Below are 19,369 nucleotides of genomic sequence, written 5' to 3'. Positions count from 1 at the left end.
AGAGTTCAGTGGTGCTGTCTGTTACGTCTCGGACAAGCCGAGTTTAGTTTGGATCCGAAAGCATAGACGTAAACAAGGTCTCCGTAGAAAAATATATTTTAATGCACAAATCGCACCGATAAAGAGGGAACATAAAGCGCTGGTCACAACAAGGACCAGAGGGTAAATAAAATGAATAACAAAAAGCGCTTGCACAAAAGGCAAGGGAGAAAAATAAAGACCGCGAATAGAAACAAAAAACAATGTATCAAAAATACTCGCAAGAAAGCCCAATCACAAAACAAAATCAGTACTTACTAAACCATGGGTACCGAGAATACAAAAGCGAAACACAACGAGGTCTAAAGCCAACTAGTCAATGAGCAGAGAAACAGCAATGCAATAAACAAGAATCCGACAACAGGTGCACGGCGGAGGAGTCCTTAAATACTGAGTCTACTAATCACAGATTGGCAGCAGGTGTGCACAGAAGTTCGCTCATGCCACCTGCTGGCCAGACCGAAAACAAAACCGTGACACTGTCGTAGCGAACACAGAAAATAAAACGTCTCCAGTGTTGTGTTGTGCCTCGAAACAAGTGTAGTCATCCGAAATGATGTCGACACAAAACCATCGAGACACTTACGTGCAAGAAGCACCAACAGAATCAACATAGCCTGACTGCTGTGTTCAAAGCAAACTTGAGAAAAACGAAATATGCAACCAAAATACTTAAATCCAGTATAGGCTGAATACTAGTTTACCTTAGATGTGCACTTTATCATTTTATATTGCTGTTTTGATTCCCTAAAAAGAGCTGTTAAAGGAGCTGTTGTGTGGCAAAATATTTTTTTCACTGTTGTTTATGGACAGTAATATTGTGTGAGAGATTGTGTGAATAACTGCTCCAAGTGAAAAATGTTCATGTAAAATTGAAAAATGAAATTGTTATTTCAGTAAATATTTGCATTTTGCACATAGAAAACTGATCCATGATTCCATGTTGATGAGAGCATTAAAACGGGAAGAAATAGGACAAAAAAATATAAAAGGAAATTCAGAAACGATAACAAAATGTGCGAGTAATCACGATTATTTTTTATTTAATTAGAGTTAATTGATATTTGCGTTTTTAATTCGATTAAATATTTTGATCGTTTGACAGCTCCAATATATACATATATATATATATATATATACTACAGTCCCAAGTCATAGAGACACAACGCACTATATATATATATACATATATATATATATATAATGTGTATGTTTGTGTGTGTCCCCTCCGTGAGCCATCACCTTTCCGTGGTGGAGGGGTTTGTGTGTCCCAATGATCCTAGGAGCTAAGTTGTCTCGGGCTTTATGCCCCTGGGAGGGTCACTCATGGCAAACAGGTTCTAGCACGGCTCAAAGACCCCTCGTGATGATTAAAATTAATGGATCTAAGTTTCCCTTGCCCAGACACGGGTCACCGGGGCCCCCCTCTGCAGCCAGGCCTGGAGTTGGGGCTCGTTGGCGAGCACCTGGTGGCCGGGCCTATACCCATGGGGCCCGGCCGGGCTCAGCCAAAAGAGACAACGTGGGTCCCCCTTCTCATGGGCTCACCACCCATGGGAGGGGCCAAAGGGGTCGGGTGCAATGTGAGCTGGGCAGCAGCCAAAGGCGGGGACCCTGGCGGTTCGATCCTCGGCTGCAGAAGCTAGCTCTAGGGACGTGGAATGTCACCTCTCTTGCAGGGAAGGAGCAAGAGGTAGAGAAGTTCCGACTGGATATCGTCTGACTTGCCTCCACACATAGCCTGGGTTCTGGTACCAGTTCTCTCAAGAGGGGTTGGACTCTCTTCCACTCTGGAGTTGCTCACGGTGAGAGGCGCAGAGCAGGTGTGGGCATACCCATTACCCCCCGCCTCAGTGCCTATACATTGGGGTTCACACTGGTAGACGAGAGGGTTGCCTCCCTCCGCCTTCCGGTGGGGGTACGGGTCCTGACCGTTGTTTGTGCATATGCACCAAACAGCAGCTCAGCATACCCACACTTTTTGGAGTCCTTGGAGGGTGTGCTGGAGAGTATTCGGGCTGGGGACTCCCTTGTTCTGCTGGGAGACTTAAATGCTCATGTGGGCAATGACAGTGAGACCTGGAAGGGCATGATTGGGAGGAACGGCCCCCCTGATCAGAACTCGAGTGGTGTTTTGTTATTGGACTTCTGTGCTTGTCACGGATTGTCCATAACGAACACCTTGTTCAAACATAAGGGTGTCCATATGTGCACTTGGCACCAGGACACCCTCGGCTTAGTTCAATGATTGACTTTGTGGTTGTATCATCGGATTTGCGGCCGCATGTTTTGGACACTCGGGTGAAGAGAGGGGCAGAGCTGTCAACTGATCACCACCTGGTGGTGAGTAGGCTCCGATGGTGGGGGAAGATGCCGGTCCGTCCTGGCAGACCTAAACGTATTGTGAGGGTTTGTTGGGGGCGTCTGGCTGAATCCCCTGTCAGAAAGAGTTTCAACTCCCACCTCCGGGAGAGCTTTTCCCATGTCCCGGGCGAGGCGGGGAATATTGAGTCCGAATGGACCATGTTCCGCGCCTCTGTTGATGAGGCGGCCAATCTGAGTTGTGGCCGTAAGGTGGTTGGTGCCTGTCGTGGCGGCAACCACCGTACTCGCTCGTGGACACCAGCAGTAAGGGATGCCGTCAAGCTGAAGAAGGAGTCTTATCGGGCCTTTACAGCCTGTTGAACCCCAGACGCGGCAGACGGGTATCGACTGGCTAAGTGGAACGTAGCTTCAGTGGTTGCCAGGCAAAAACTTGGGCATGGGAAGAGTTCGGTGAGGCCACGGAAGCCGATTTCCGGACGGCTTCGAGGAAATTCTGGTCCACCATCCGACGTCTCAGAGGGGGGAAGCAGTGCACCACTAACACTGTGTACAGTGGGGATGGGACGCTGCTGACTTCGACTCGGGACATTGTGAACCGGTGGGCAGAGTACTTCGAAGACCTCCTCAACTCCACCAACATGCCTTCCTCGGAGGAAGCAGAGTCTGAAGACCCTGAGGTGGGCTCTCCAATCTCTGTGGTTGAAGTCACCGATGTGGTTAAAAAGCTCCTCGGTGGCAAGGCCCAAGGGGTGGATGAGATCTGCCCGGAGTTCCTCAAGGATCTGGATACTGTGGGGCTGTCCTGGTTGACACGCCTCTGCAGCATCGCGTGGTCATCGGAGAGAGTGCCTCTGAATTGGTAGACTGGGGTGGTGGTTCCTCTTTTTAAAAAGGGGGACCGGAGGGTGTGTTCCAACTACAGAGGGATCACACTCCTCAGCCTCCCTGGTAAGGTCTATTCAGGGGTGCTGGAGAGGAGGGTCCGTCAGGAAGTCGAGCCTTAGATTGAGGAGGAGCAGTGTGGTTTTCGTCCCGGCCGTGGAACAGTGGACCTGCTCCACACCATTAGCAGGGTCCTCGAGGGTATGTGGGAATTCGCCCAACCAGTCTACATGTGTTTTGTGGACTTGGAGAAGGCGTTTGACCGTGTCCCTCGGGGAGTTCTGTGGGGGGTGCTTCGTAGGTATGGGGTACCGAACCCCCTGATACGGGCTGTTCAGTCCCTATACAGTAAATATTCTCTAGTGCGGACTAGTGTTTGCGCTGTCCAATTTGTCCTGATAACAGAAATTCCTCATTTGGGAAATGAGCATGGTACATGTCCTTTATGAACCTGCAAGTATGTTGACAAAATGCACGTGTAACATCACAATCAATAAAATGCAAAAATATACTGTCTGCAATTGCAAAAACTGCAATACTGTCCAGGTACAAGTGTATAAAAAAATCACAAAAGTACAGCACAGTACAGTATTTTAATGCTTATTTTTTGCCTGCCTTGGGGAAAAAAATTGGTCTATTTTGGATTGTTTTGTTGCGTGCATTCTTTAGCTTATGACAACGTTCGCCTGCGTGTCATACAGTTTTCTTGCTAGTTGCAAGTAACTGTCCCGTTGATCACCGATGTCTGGTGATTCTTGTGCATACTGAAGGATTTTTGTTGCCACTGGCATTGCTTCCTTGCTGGATGGTGGCTTGTCATCAAGAGTTGAATCGATGCCTTGTTTTTTAAAGTTTCGTAGATTTGCATCTTTCCGACTCCCAAGTGTATCCTGGATGCTCTTTACTTTGTGTCTAGCCTCGCTCAAACGGATGCATTTCACTCGCTTTGCTACAGTCATGACAGTTCTTCTACGTTTCGATGCCATGATCTACAGGACGCAAGTGAATAAAGTTACATTTTTTTCGCAATTACAGTAAAACGCACGCCAATAAAAAGTCACTTACACGTCGTCGTTTCGAATCTGATGAATGAAAACGGCCAAGCGAACGTTTCTTCCATCGTGTGGAGTGGGCGCTCCTTTTTAAGCTAGTGCCGGCGATCGACGGGACGTAAGTGAATAAAGTTAAAATCTTTCGCAATTAGAGTGAAACGCACGCCAATAAAAAGTCACTTATACGTCGTCGTTTCTGATCTGATGATCGAAAAATGCGAAATGAAAACGTGTCTTTCCGTAGCATCGGGTGGGCGTTGCGTGTATTTAAGATCCCGCGGCATGACGTCTCCATCCGGGTTACGGGTAGTGGAATTTCCGCTTACGCAAGTTCCGGTTACATGTAATATCGGAGTCAAAATGTTAATGCATAGGTTTTTCTTCCGGGTAAAGGAAATTCCTTTTCATAGAATTCCGGGGATGGGAATATTTACTGTACTGCTGATGTCAAAGTTTGGTTCGCATTGCCGGCAGTAAGCCTGCCCTTTGTCGCCGATTCTGTTCATCACCTTTATGGACAGAATTTCTAGGCGCAGCCGAAGCATTGAGGGGGCCCGTTTTGGCGGCCTCACTACTGCATCTCTGCTTTTTGCAGATGATGTGGTACTGTTGGCCCCTTCAAGCAGGGCTCTCCAACTCTCGCAGCTGAGTGTGAAGCGGTTGGGATGAAAATCAGCACCTCCAAATCTGAAACCATGGTCCTTAGTCGGAAAAGGGTGGAGTGCCCCCTCCGGGTCGGGGAGGAGATCTTGCCCCAAGTGGAGGAGTTTAAATACCTTGGGGTCTTGTACACGAGTGAGGGTCGGAGGGAGCGAGAGATCAACAGACGGATCGGTGCAGCGTCTGCTGTGATGCGGACTTTGTATCCGTCTGTCGTGGTAAAGAAAGAGCTGAACCAAAGGGCGGAGCTCTCACTTTACAGGTCGATCTACGTTCCAACCCTCATCTATGGTCACGAGGTATGGGTCGTGACCGAAAGAACGAGATCCCGGATATAAGAGGCTGAAATGAGTTTTCTCCGCAGGGTGTCCAGGCTCTCCCTTAGAGATAGGGTGAGAAGCTCGGTCATCCGAGAGGAGCCAGATGAGGTGTCTTCTGTCCTAACCATGCGTTTGAGATAAGAGCACGGCGTAGACAGCGAGCAAAACAATCCTCCAATAAAAACACGAAGATGAGAATCCACCGTTTAGTATTTTTTTGGAGTCTTTCTTGTAAAACTGTACACAAATAGAAACAATACAAATGCTTCTATAGCGTCTAATTATACATATTAAATGATATTCGACACTCTTGTAGCATCCCTATTCTCTAATTTATTCAACAAATCTATGGTAAATATCTCCAAAAATTAATTGGTGAAATACTTATATATGACAATAAATAACTTGTACAGCAAAGAGTGGTATATACAACTGTGTAAATGTACTTACAGATTGTGCCTGAATGTGTCAAAAGGAGGAGGATGGAAGTGGATGTTATCACACCTCTCCACTGTTTCACTCTTATGAGTTAAAATGGCTACCCCACTGACTTTATGGGTGGTTCTAACTACTTCCACCACTAGAGGCACTGTACTGAACTGTAATACAATACTTCCATCACTAGGGACATTGCACTACACTGTAATACAATTACTGGGGGCAGAATAAGGTGGCTCGGGCATCTAATTAGGATGCCTCCTGAACGCCTCCCTGGTGAGGTGTTCCGGGCATGTGCCACTGGCAGGAGACCCCGGGGACGACCCAGGCCACGCTGGAGAGACTATGTCACCCAGCTGGCCTGGGAACACCTCGGGATCCGCCAGGAAGAGCTCGAAGAAGTGGCTGGGGAGAGGGAAGTCTGGGCTTTCCTCCTAAAGCTGCTGCCCCGCGACCCGAGCGGTGGAAAATGGATGGATGGATGGATGGATGTGTGTGTGTGTATAGATGTGCATGTATGTATGTGTGTATTTTTATTTTCAGGTGTGTTTTATTCTCGAGAGATTGAGAGATACTTCTCATATTTTAACCCTCACCGAGCTTGATGAAAGAACCAACCAACCTTGATCTTCCTTAATTACCCACTGTTTTATATGTATTATTTGTGTGCAGGACGAGGGCACGTTCCATCTCAAAGATGCTGCCAAAAACTTGCTCAAAAGTCTGGGTAGCCAGGTGTCTCTCATTCTGAGCTGGAGAGACATGTGGACTCTTGTGGTGAAGAAAGGAGGTACAACAATGAAAAATGCATAAAATGGAGACAGTGTGATCATTCCTATCCAGGGTTTACATAAACAGATTTTTTTTCACGATTTTCATGCAAAATTGACCATTGGTTACCATTCCTCGTTTGCAGTAGCTGGGACCTAGAGTCACTTTTTCATTGGTTGAACCAGCACAGATTTGATCGAACCCTTTTGTGGGGCGTTACAGCATGACCATAGTTGCTGATGTGTACTTGTCATTCCTTTGTTTTGTATGATGTAAGGCTTGACAGTGACTGAATGTATATTTGTGAAATATTTTACTGTAACAACCATTTTGTGTGTCACAACCAATGGTTGACAAAACAGGTCAGTTATTTTATACAAAACTTTAAAAGAAGAAAAAAAAGGGAACTACCATGGCAAAAACGTAGAGCATTAGTAAAAAGCAATGAAATATTAGCTGAGTATTACCAAATAATACCAAAATATTGGTTCGTTATTTCAGCTTTTGGGCAATATGGCAGTGAGACCTGGAAGGGTGTGATTGGGAGGAATGGCCTCCCTCGATCAGAACCTTAGATCTTGGACTTGTGTGCTTGTCATGGATTGTCCAAGATGAACACCATGTTCAGACATAAGGGTGTCCATATGTGCACTTGGCACCAGGATGCACTGTTATCGCTACGTGTTAAATACTCCGGGTATGTTAACGTAGGTCAACAGCAAGCTAGACTAATTTATTCATGAGCCAGGAAACTGAGCGTCTTGCTCCTTTATTGCGTTCTTCTTGACGGCGCACAGTGAACAACTGTGACATCAGCTCAATGAAATGTAGAGTGAAACTGAAATGAACACATTTAAAACATGCATTAATATTGTGTACATAAATACAACACAAATCGTTTAACAAAGGACATAAATGCAGCTCTAAGTGTGACAAACAACGACAAACAATGCGTTTTCGCAGTACCTTCGCATGCTAATTGGCTTGTTAGCACTGATTTAGCATCGTCGCTACGTCTTTAGCAGTACTCTGAGCTAGCGAGTTTCCAATGACAACAATTGAGGGAAAACGATCTCCGAAACACGAGCAGACTTACAGCCATTGCTTTCGAAGGTGAAACGAAAGGAATATGACTCTGGAGGACCAGTTGCAACGACCACGGTCAGGCTTTCTGTAATGACTCGTCTGATGAAACACGGCGTCTGCTATCCACAATGCACCGCGATAACTAAATGAATATTCTAAACAGAATTACTAGTAATGAAATGGCCCGAAACTTTTACTGTGGGAAGAACACTCCCCGTCTGGCATTACTAATGCCACGACAACTATTTTACAGTTTCTTCAATTTCTAGAAGCATGACAACATCCGAGACGGGGCGTAAGAATGTCTTTGAGACGCCCTGGGATTATGTCCTCACTTCGACCTTTCTGACCTTTCCGTCGTCGCTTGGGAATGTGGCTTTGATGATAATAATAATAATAATACATTTTGTTTATAAGCGCCTTTCAAGACACCCAAGGACACTTTACAATAACAAAAAACACAAAACAAATGGGTTGAGCAGCGGCAGCCAAAACGCGCCAGCGTTCACTCAACCCGGAAGTCAGAAAGAAACCACAAGGGAGGGAGAAGGGGAGAAAAAATCCCACGCTCGAACTACCCTCATTTTGAGGATAATTTGAGTTAGGCAAAAAACTCCTGCACAAGCATATGACACAAGACATAAACAATGAAGACGGTGAAACAAGGGGATGTATGAAGGAGGGGGTGATGGTGGGGGACTAGCTTCCGTGCATACTTTCATCAGGGGAAGGTCGAGATAGCAGATGTTCTTTTGGTAGCAGGCTGCCCAAGAATTTAAGACAGCCTTGAGTCCGTGGCTTATGTCTCTTGAGTGGCGTCGATCAGCCAAATCCGTGATTTCAGTCAATATTTGAGCATGGATTCCAGTTTCTCCAAGTTCTTGACCATCTTGCAGAGACGCTCCAAAACCGCAACAGTTTGTGGTTGAGCACAGTCTGAGTCTGAGTGTTGGACATCCGCACTATGCCATCCTTAGACCGGCAGCCTCTTCACTTCCAATAGAGCCGCTCCAGTCGGTTGAAGTTTGCGATAGATCAGGAAACTGCTAACACCAAACAGCAGCATACCTGTTATCGGAAGGCCGATAATGTAGATGTCATCCACATCCTCAACGGAGAGTGTTGACAGGCACACCATTCTCCGCTTCCAAGGATCTAGGGTGTACCCAGCAGCAAAAGTCCCCGAGGGGCAAGTAGGCTCCCCACTGCCTGCTCTTCTCATCGAGAAAATTTTGTCAATGGCATCGAGAGACCAGCCAACCAATTCCATGTTTGTTTTTAGGATGAAAATACGACAGGAGGCTCGGAAAAGTCAGACAAAGACAGCACATGGACTGAGTGGCGAGCAGGGAAGGGTGGGGGTGGAGGGACAGGAGCAAAAAGCAAAAGCGTCCGCCTTCGTCGAGAGCCAAGAAGGCCATTGTCCATTCATTTCTTGGTGCTTGATTTTGTTTCAACAGCACAGTGTCACCTGGCTGGAAGTTCCGACGTGCTGTATGCCACTTGCGCCTTGATTGGAGGGTGTTTAGACTCCAAAGTTCATTTGCAAGTGCCTGCACTTGTCTCCACTGCCTTTTGAGCAAGTCTATTCCACAGAAGTCTCCTGGTGGAGGAGGAACATGTTGCTTTTGGGCCAAGATCGTTGCAGGACGTAGCGGGTTCGTCACCTGATGCTTATTTGGAATAACAATTGGATTCGTGTATGCTATGTTTAATGAAGCATGCTTGAGACGACGACCGACTTTAATGAGGCCGTCACTCGTGTAGGGATCGAAGGCTACAATAGGACTACAACGCTATCTGTGGGGTCGGCACGAGATCTCGGCGGTGACAAAGGGCCGACCAGGCGATCGTGCGGACCATCCTGCTTTATGGCTGTGAGACCTGGCCTATGAGAGTGGCTGACCAGCGCAAGCTAGAAGTCTTTGACAACAATTGCCTCCGCCGTATTCTCCGCTGCCGCCAATCGGACCGGGTCCCCACTGCTGACGTTCGTCACTGCCTGCACCTTCGTCCTTTACCAGCGTTTCTCCTGCAACGCCGACTCCGTTGGTTCGGGCATGCGGCATGCCACCAGGAGGGCGAGTTGATCAGGGATGTTCTCCTTCCTGCTCCTTTGCCAGCCTGGCGCAAGCGGCGTTGTGGACAAGTCAAGACCTGGGCCACCACGATGAAAGAAGACCTCGCGTACCTTTCCGGCCCCCAGGTGGTGGGGCTGAGACGGTGGAACCAGGACTGGCTGAAGCTGTCGGTTGACCTGGCACAGGACCGCCACGCTTGGGCCGCCATGATCGGGGATGTCATGCGCGCCAAGGAAGAAGCTGGTTCAACCCGCCCAGGGTGAAGGCCGTTACAAACAACAACAACAACAACACCAGGATTCCCTTGGCCGCAGTTTGATGATTGACTCTGTGGTCGTTTCATCAGATTTGCGGCCACATGTTTTGGACTCGCGGGTGGAGAGAGGGGCAGAGCAGTCAACTGATTACCACCTGTCGGTGGTGAGTTTGCTCAGATGGTGCAGGAAGATGCCGGTCCGACCTGGCAGACCCGAACGTAGTGTGAGGTTTTGGTGGGAACGTCTGGTAGAATCCCCTGTCAGAAAGAGTTTCAACTCCCGCCTCCTGGGGTTGAAATCACAGAGGTGGTTAAAAAAAAAAGTTCCTCAGTGGAAAAGCCCGAGGGTTGTATGAGATTCACCCGGAGTTCCTCAAATCTCTGGATGTTGTAGGGCTGTCCTACAACATTTCAAACCCACTCAGGTATGGGGAGAACTTGTAAAGTCCATACAGGAAGGTTAGAGCCCGGAATCGAACCCCGGATCTCTAGAACGTGAGGCAGACGTGCTAATCAGTCGAGCACTGTGCCAACACATCCCCAGTACAGTCAGTGTTGTTTTATTAGTGAGCTCTGTCGTGCCACAGCAACCAGACTTTGTGTTTTAACTCATTGGATCCCACCCATTTTCACTGGAGCAAGCCCCTCAGTCCCACCCGTTATACTGGATTTTGACTGATTTGCGAGGCCCACATATTGTTGTGTTCTATTGCGATATCAGCCTGCAGCCTACCAGGAAAAAAAAAAGAGAGACCTTCGCTGCGTTGTGGCTGTTGTATGAGGCAGACGATGTTTGTGCACACAGAGCCTCTTTTGATCGCTGCTTCTTTCAGCAACTCCATCTCCCCTGTCATGGTGGAAGATTTTCCTCCTCCTAAGAAATCCTCATGGGTTAATTGTTTTGATTTCTCCATCGATAGTGGTTGAAATGCACTCTCTTCTAAGACCACGGTACTCCACCCGACTTCATGCTACTGCACAACTCCGCCCATGCATCCCATTCTTCTTCTGCAGCATGATCCTGGCTGATCCCTTCCACCTGCTGCCATCTGCTGGAGAGTTTTTGAATTATTTACAATGCAAACAAGCCTGATCCGAAGTCAGAGGCTGCATATTTTGCTTTTGCGTCTCTTGCTGTGATTTATTTTATTTTTTTTGGCAGATATGCCTGTGAAATAGGCACGTTTTTTTGTCAAGGCCTTAAATGGGTCTGAAAAAGTCTTTGACTTGAAAAACCCTGTAGGCACCCTTTGAATGAAAAAAAAAACGTGGTTGAATACTATGCTCTAATAATGTCTGTCTTGGGTATAAAACAATGATTTCAGCTTGAGAATTTTTTAATTCCTGTTCAAAATGGTCACATTTCATGAATGCACTGAAAGTGAAAGTCGTTTAAAGTCTTGTAAATTTTTATTTTTGTTTTTTTGTCTTGACTGACAAGCTGCATATTTGGATTTCTAGGACAAGCATATGGTGAAAAACATTCAAAATCTCCTGCTCTTTCCACCTGGGGTGATCCGGTTCTTCTTAAAACAGAAGTGCAACTCACTGCCTCTGAAGGTAACTCAAATTATTTAAAATGTCAAAAAGTAATGAGCAGCCATCTCATTACCTCTGCGTCCTGCGTCCTAGACGCATAATTTTCCCGCGGGACGCACAGTTCCAAATAATGTGTGTTTTTGAGACGCAAGGAAATTTCTCAAGTTAAAAAAAAAAAAAAAAAACTACGGCAGGCCTGAGGATTTCATGGTAACGACCGTTACCGGTAGCGTGTCGTTTCCGTGGCGTCATTTTGACGGTACCAAAAAATCGTTTAGCCATAAAAGTCACAGCACACGAGTTGATTGTACGCGATCGAATCTCTCCTGTGTGATCAACGTGATTTCACTGTGCCTGTATGGGTGTTTGTGGTGTGGTGTGTGAGTGTGTTTCTTCTAATTTACTTTGTTTTGTTTTGTTTTCAGTGTTGGGGGGACGGAACAGATAACGTTATGTGCGCATGTGGGTTGCTATTTTAGTTCGCAAACTGAGGAATCGCGCGGATGAAAGTTTGAGATGGCGGCAAAAAAAACCTCACAAAGGTCTATCAATTACGACATTTAAGAAATGGGAATGCCAGCCTGATTTTTCGTATGATTCGTCCGAAGGGCGTATCACTAGACCAGTGGTTCTCAAATAGTGGGGCGCGCCCCCCTGAGGCTCCATCAAGGGGGGCGCGTTTGGCCTCGGGGAACATGCTTTTTTTTTTTGATTTTTTTTTTTTTACTGTCCAAGAATAAAGTGCAATTGCGCCTCAACTACATTAGGGGGCAGTGGCGCTCTCCTTGGCAGAGTGCGCACTGCACAGGGAGCATTCGCTTGGTGTTTTTTTTGCATTGAGCATGCGCACTTTGCACACGGCACAGAGTATGAGTATTAAGTGTCCACACAAAGTCGACAGGCGGAGTGAGAGAAACAGAGAAAAGAGTAAATATGACGAAGCTATGTAGCGCTTGGCTTCACTGTGACTACGGTAGGAGACGAGGAAAGACAGCGGACAGCATGAAGCCAAATGAATTAAGGCGTCACTTAAAGACATCCCACCCCAATCTCGTTGATAAAACGCATGAGGTTCTTTTTTCAGCTAAAACGTGCCGAATGTTGTCAACAATCCCGTTTTGTGACTGCTGCTTGTAGTCATTAATCCAGACATAATCTTTGATTAAAAAGAAAAATCTGCACAAATTATTTTATATATTTTTGTTTTGCAGGTTAAAGGTTTTTTAAGATTGTGCTCCCGAGTTAATGTTGGTGATCAGTTTGAATGCGTTATTGATTTTATGTAATTTTATTTTTCAATATTGTATGGTTTGACATGGTCAGTCAAAAAATATTTATAGTTTAATTAAGGATTTAATTTTATTTTTGAATTTCAGATTCACTTTAAATATTTTCTGTTACAGTTAATAAAGCTATTCTTTGTTGTAAGTTGGTCCATTTTTTTTATTCTCTTATACGTTAACAAGGATACAGTGTTATGCAGAGGTGTACTTATAACAATTATATAGACAAATGATACTATTTATAGTCATGGGGGGCGCGAGATGTTTTCTTCTTCTTCTGCATGACAGAAAATAATTGAGTGGTTACTGCACTAAACTCACCTGTGACGTATGCACAGAACACGAGAGCGAGATACGACGGGAGGCACGATTACGAGGCAAGTTGGTCATTAGATCTGTAGGCTAATCGCTATGAAAAATATTATGAAACAGTCTTGGTTATTCTATAATTTACTGGTTGTAGCATGTTAACTTTAGGAATAAAACATTCGTCACAAGGTGTAGTAATGCTCATGTTAACTGTTGATAGAACTAATGATGACGTGTGTTAGATTCTTTCATCAAATTGATAGTAGATTACACATGCATCATCTTGGGAAGAGGATGTCAAGGCACATCAATACTTACCTGTATTAATGATTACCAGTCAATTAATCTTTGCAGTGTGAGATTGGAAAAAATACTCAGATTTTGTGGTATGCTGTATTCATGATGCCATATGAGAACACCATATTTTGATCCATTTGTTTTTTTTAAATAAACTTGGAGTACACAGCTGCTGATGTAATGTTCATTGTTAATGCATACTTTTCAAACATTTACCCTTGAAACATTATATTTTTGAGTTTCAGAATTCTTGATTATGAATATCAGTCAAAATAGAAAAATGCGTTCCCATGATGAATGTTTACGGTACCCAAAATTAGTTACCGTGGTTTTCCCATTGGGTAATCCGACGGAACCGAAAAACTGTTCCCGTGAATTTCCGAAATCCTTCGGCCTGCTACTGAATTATTTAAATTTTTGCAGCATTTGTTTATAATTGTATGTATATGTTGTTGTTTGTGTTATTATCATATGCAATTGAATAAGTAGACCATTTCAGAATTCGAAATTTGGGACTCTCTAAATGCATAATGGGACTCATGCTTTTCTGATCAGCGAGTCCCTGGGACTCACTTAAGGTAAACTGTAAAATTATCACTGAAGGAGTGTTCACGGTTCGTTTATCGCGGATTCGGTGCATCGTGGATTTTTTCAAGGGCTGTACATAAACGTAAAACAATAATTAAAACAATAACAATCATCCATCCATCCATTCATTCTCTATTCAGGTTATCCTAGGGAGGGCCGCAGGTGTGCTGGAGTCTATCCCAGCTCACTTTGGGCAATAATACAATCATAAATAGGAAAATCTGTCTGTGTCTATTTGTTGATAGTGCCCCACCACCTGGCAAAAGTTCAACTAGTCGCCACTGGTCATAAATATTAAGAAGAGATAGTCTTTGCTCATTATAATATTATTCAAATTCAGAAGGCAGAGAAGGTACCAAGTTTCATTCAACTTGTTTATTAATGTTAATTTAATTAATGTGATTGTCCTTTCAGAGGCAGAGTGCCACTGGGCAGACACAGAGTGGAACAGGCGCAGGAAAGTCTTCTGCAGCAAAGTGGAAGGATATGGCAGCATCTGCAGCTGCAAAGATCCAGCACCCATTGAATTCAACCCAGAACCTGTAAGACACAATAAAAAAATAGATTCAGTTCATTTCTACAGGGTTCCTACGCAAGTATGGAAATTATGAAATTTGCACACTGAAGGGATGGCTCTAATCTGCCGCCTGCTGGAGACACACAAAACAGGATCATGACAACTTCGTTGGGCATTAACCTTGACCTTGAAAATCTGGAAATTAGGGTCTGGAAAAAGTATGGAATTTTAAATCTTAACCCTGTTATGCCATTCGTATCATATTTGATACATGCATTTTCATTATGGAACTCATTCTTTAGAGTACATTAAATCATCTGTATCAAATTTGATACTGCAGGTTTAAAATATGATTTCCCCCAAATTTTCAGTTTTTGATGTAATCTACATCATGCTTATAAATGTGATACAACAAATATCTGAAACAAAATCATATGGCAAAAATATTTCTGTGGATTCTGTCCCTGCTGAAGTAACTGAACCATAATCACTTCTCGAGTACAGCACTCTGTTTCTTATTTATCATTGCCGAGAATTGCTGAGATAAGATCTATTGGCTTTTGACACTCTGAAAATTAGGGAGGAAAAAAAACATCTTTAATTAAAACAAAACCAAACAAGAAAAGCAGTCTTGATACAGTCTATAAGATAATCTTATTTGTGTGCAGTATTGGGAAGTGCATTTTTTGTGGTCTAAAAATTAGGTTAAAATTAGTCCTGTGTCTTGCCTAACCCAGCTAAGTAGCGAAGATGATAGTTATATGCTCACCAAAATGTTAGCCCTGTGCATTTTACTTTAGGTCTTTGAGGAGTAGGATCAACCGACATAATCCTGTACGACCACAAATTAGGCAGAGGCCAGTTTGTTTGGAGTGCACAGTTCCATTAAACTTTGAACATATTGATGGATTATTTAAAATACAAATCCTAGATTTTCTTGTTATATATTTGTCAAACTCAGACAAAGTCACTAAACATTAATTCCATTTTCTTCCTTGTAGCTGCCGTATAATAGTGTCTTCAATGTGCCTGTAGCTGTCATTGCAGGAAACAGACCTAACTATCTCTATCGGTAAGAGCTCAGGTTTTAAAATGGGCAAGAAATTTGGTCAACATAATCAGACTGTCTAGTTATTATTGGAAAAAGTTACATTTTATAATCAGTGATAGTAATAGACAATTAGCCTCATTTCTGCCTATTTTAATGCAACTGTTCGCTGTCTGTTTTTAGGATGCTCAGGTCGCTTCTTTCAGCTCATGGTGTTAACCCACAGATGGTCACAGTCTTCATTGATGGATATTATGAGGTACTGTAATCTGACTGTTGTTTCGTCCTATTCCCCTTCACTTGGGGGAAAAAATTCAAGTAATTACAGAATGTTTGCAGACATTGAGTTAACCAGAATGGTTTTCTCTACACAGAGCTTCACATTCATTTATTTTTAATTGGATCTTGGATTTAGATTTTTAGTGGAAAAAATATTTTACTTTGTCAGATGTTTTGGCTACAAAACATGCAGCATGTCGATTTAGATATACAGTAGATATAAGAAAAATATTAACACCCCTGTTCATTGGCATGGTATGAGGGAAAAACAATAAAGACCAAGTTAATTTGAAAACCTTTTCACCATTAATCTGACCTTCAGTATAACCAGGGGTGCACATAACAAGTGCGCAGGTAGGTGTTCATGCGCACTGGAAACATGAAATTGCACACAAGATCAAGCTTGTCTTTGCGCATTTATGTACGAAGCATATTGCAGCTCAATCAGGCAATCCTCAATTCGAAGTCGAATCAGCTCCGAGGTTCCACTTCAAAGTAAAAGCTTATATAGCCACCCTAAGTGCAGCTACTCAGTGTCACCCTTCTAGTGAGTTGTCAAAGACAAATAAATCAACGTCTCTCAAGTGTATCAATTTATCCAAAGCTATTCGAGTTAGGGTGCACCTACCTTAGGTTGCAGTGAGATTGGCAACAGCAAACTCAACTTGGTGGGGGGGTGTCAATCCGTCCAAACGGGCTGCGCACCATAGGTGTGCTCAAGTCTCTCCAGCTGTGCCGCGGGAGAGAGGTGGAGTGAATAGGAATCCAGCAGTTGACATTGCGCCTGCAAGTCCAAGACCTAATCAGTCACAGGCTCAAGGAGTAGTGTCGGAAGTAAGAGATAGGAATACTCGCGTCAGTGTGTTTTTCCATCCAAGGGAAAGTCCAGATAACAATTATTATGGGAACAGGCCGCCTACAATTTCAGACAGCCTTGAATGTCTTAGCATGTGACTCTCCGTGGCGTCAGTGTGCGGAAATCTTGTCAGTCAATTTTCCAGGTGGTCCAACTCCTCCCCGGTCTTTTCCATTTTGCAAAGCGACTCCAACACATCCACTTTGCAGTTGAGTTCGGTCAACGCACGAGTCTGAGTGTTGATCACCCACCCCACACCCTCCATGTAGGCCGTCAGCTTATTCCCTTCCAATGAAGCTGTTCCTGACGGCTGAATTTTGCAATACACATACATCAGGAAACTGAGCGATTCTGAATAGCAAAGATTAAAAGATGTTGAAAATGTCACAGAACAGCTGAGTTTTGAGAAATTATTTGAAGGATTGGAGGTCAGTACAATTGCGGATGTGTTGAGGTAGAGAATTCCAGAGGGTGGGTGGGGGGGCGACAGAAAAGGTATGGTCCCCCAGGTTTTGTGTGTGGTCATGGGGATGGCGAGGAGGTTTGCATTTGAGTAGTGGAGATTGCAGGAAAGGGTGGAGAGGTAGGAGGGGGCATAATTTGTGAAGGGCTTTATCGGTGAGTATGTGATCCGTAATGTACCCTGATGAAGATAAGCAGTATAGATGGATGGATGGACAGTTTAAATTCATCTATCCATTTATTATTTATAATTTTATCTGTGGTTTTATTGCTCTTATTTTGATTGTAAAGTGTCCTTGAGTGTCTTGAAAGGCGCTTATAAATGAAATGTATTATTATTATTATTATTATTGTTATTTTTATATATTTATTCATGCTGTCAGTTTAGCACGTTATTATCGGCATTAATTTAAATCAATTTTAACGTGATTAAATTTTTTATCGCGAGATTAATGCGGCAACACGTCACAGCGGATGTTACGTTGTTCTATAAATAAACCGGAAACAAAACAACAAGCACGCTGCACAGATCCACGCCCATGTCTGTTTTGCCAGCAATGGCAGCGCGAGACACCGAAAACGGATACTTAAAGAGTTTATGAATGGAAAGTTTACTTTTAAAAAGTTGCCAGATGGTTCCACTGACAAGACCAAAGTTACCTGTATGTTTTGCAGTTGTAAACTGAGCTATCATCAGAGCACGTCGAGTCTGAAATACCACTTAATGGCCAAGCACACAGCTGATGTGAGTACTCCGCCCCCTCGTCTAAGACAGACAGCTATGGATAATTTCAAAGCTAAGAAAATGGAAAACATGACAAAGAACAAATTTGCTGAAACCATAGCTAAATGTAATGGCTACTGCATGCAAGCCTGTCAACATTGTCCACAGCTAGACTCAAGCTGAAATCATTCGCATTGCGTCTAACGACTCCACTACGGATTCCCAGCGAGAGCCTCCATTACAAGCTATGTACAGAAATTGTACGTAGTGGAGTAGGCTAAGGTACACCAAGCGGGAGAAGACACTGTTTCGGGAGAGAAATAAGAGACTAGGTTGATGAGCCTCTCGTGAATAAAGAGCAGGTAGCCTGTTGAATACGATGTATGTTTTATGTTGAGAGGGAAGAAATTTCATCTGTGCTGTATGGTACACATACAGTACATTTGACAATAAAATTTATCCAATCCAAAATCCAATGCCACTGACATGATTGTTACTTGTTTGGAACAATTTTGTGTGGAAGGTTACAGTGTTCTGTGTCCATATAAATAAAGGGGGTGGAGCTTCTCTATGTTCGTCTGACAGCGATGGTGCGCTGAGGCACGTCGAGAGTTCAGCGGTGCAGTGGTAGCGACCACACTGAAAATAAAACGTCTCCAGTGTTGTGCCTCGAACCAAGTGTAGTCATCCGAAATGATGTGCACACAAAACCATAGAGACACTTCCGCGCAAGAAGGACCAACAGAATCAACATAGCCTGACTGCTGTGTTCAAAGCAAACTTGAGAAAAACGAAGTATGCAACCATGGCTTAAATCTACTATCGGCTGAGTACTAGTTTAGCGAAAATGAGCACTTTATAATTTTATATTGCTCTGTTTTGATTCCCGAAAAAGAGCTGTTGAAGGAGCTGTTGTGTGACAAAAGTATTTTTTCACTGTTGTTGATGGACAGTAATATTGTGTGAGAGATTATGTGTGAATAACTGCTCCAAGTGAAAAATGTTCATGTAAAATTGAAAATCGAAACTGTTGTTTCAGTAAATATTTGCATTTTGCACATAGAAAACTGATCCATGATGTTGATGAGAGCATTAAAACGGGAAGAAATAGGACAAAAAAAATATAAAAGGAAATTCAGAAACAATAAAAAATGTGAGTAATCACGATTAATTATGAGTTAATTATGACAGTTGCATTTTGAATCACGATTAAATAGTCGTTTGACAGCTCATAAATATATGTAATGTTTTGCTGTTCGGTACTTTCTACCGTCTTTGTTACCGATTTGTTGTTTTATTGTTGTATATGGTAGTTGCTCCATGTACAGCACTTTGTATGCAGCGATGGCTGTCTGAAAGTGAGAGTTGAGTATATACCCTCACCAACCACTTTATTAGGTACACCATGCTAGTAACAGGTTGGACCCCCTTTTGCCTTCAGAACTGCCTCAATTCTTCGTGGCATAGATTCAACAAGGTGCTGGAAGCATTCCTCAGAGAGTTTGGTCCATATTGACATGATGGCATCACACAGTTGGCGCAGATTTGTCGGCTGCA

At 43.8% G+C, this 19,369-nt stretch overlaps 1 protein-coding gene across 2 annotated transcripts in view; it reads left to right on the top strand.

Moving 5' to 3' along the window:
- The window catches only part of pomgnt1 (protein O-linked mannose N-acetylglucosaminyltransferase 1 (beta 1,2-)), a 55,729-nt gene that overhangs the window by 12,092 nt on the left and 24,268 nt on the right, over window positions 1-19,369 (top strand). For both annotated transcript variants that reach the window (XM_086115527.1, XM_086115528.1), the window contains 5 exons: window positions 6,389-6,506; window positions 11,372-11,470; window positions 14,341-14,468; window positions 15,445-15,515; window positions 15,675-15,750. In XM_086115527.1, coding sequence (XP_085971653.1) covers window positions 6,389-6,506; window positions 11,372-11,470; window positions 14,341-14,468; window positions 15,445-15,515; window positions 15,675-15,750 — 492 coding nt within the window. The remainder of the gene's footprint in view (window positions 1-6,388; window positions 6,507-11,371; window positions 11,471-14,340; window positions 14,469-15,444; window positions 15,516-15,674; window positions 15,751-19,369) is intronic.

This window comes from Hippocampus guttulatus, chromosome 7, assembly GCF_054856545.1.
Source record: "Hippocampus guttulatus isolate MCC_2025c chromosome 7, RoL_Hgut_1.0, whole genome shotgun sequence".
Lineage (NCBI taxonomy): Eukaryota > Metazoa > Chordata > Actinopteri > Syngnathiformes > Syngnathidae > Hippocampus > Hippocampus guttulatus.
Note: the sequence above shows the minus strand (reverse complement) of the source record. Positions and strands in the feature narration are given on the sequence as shown.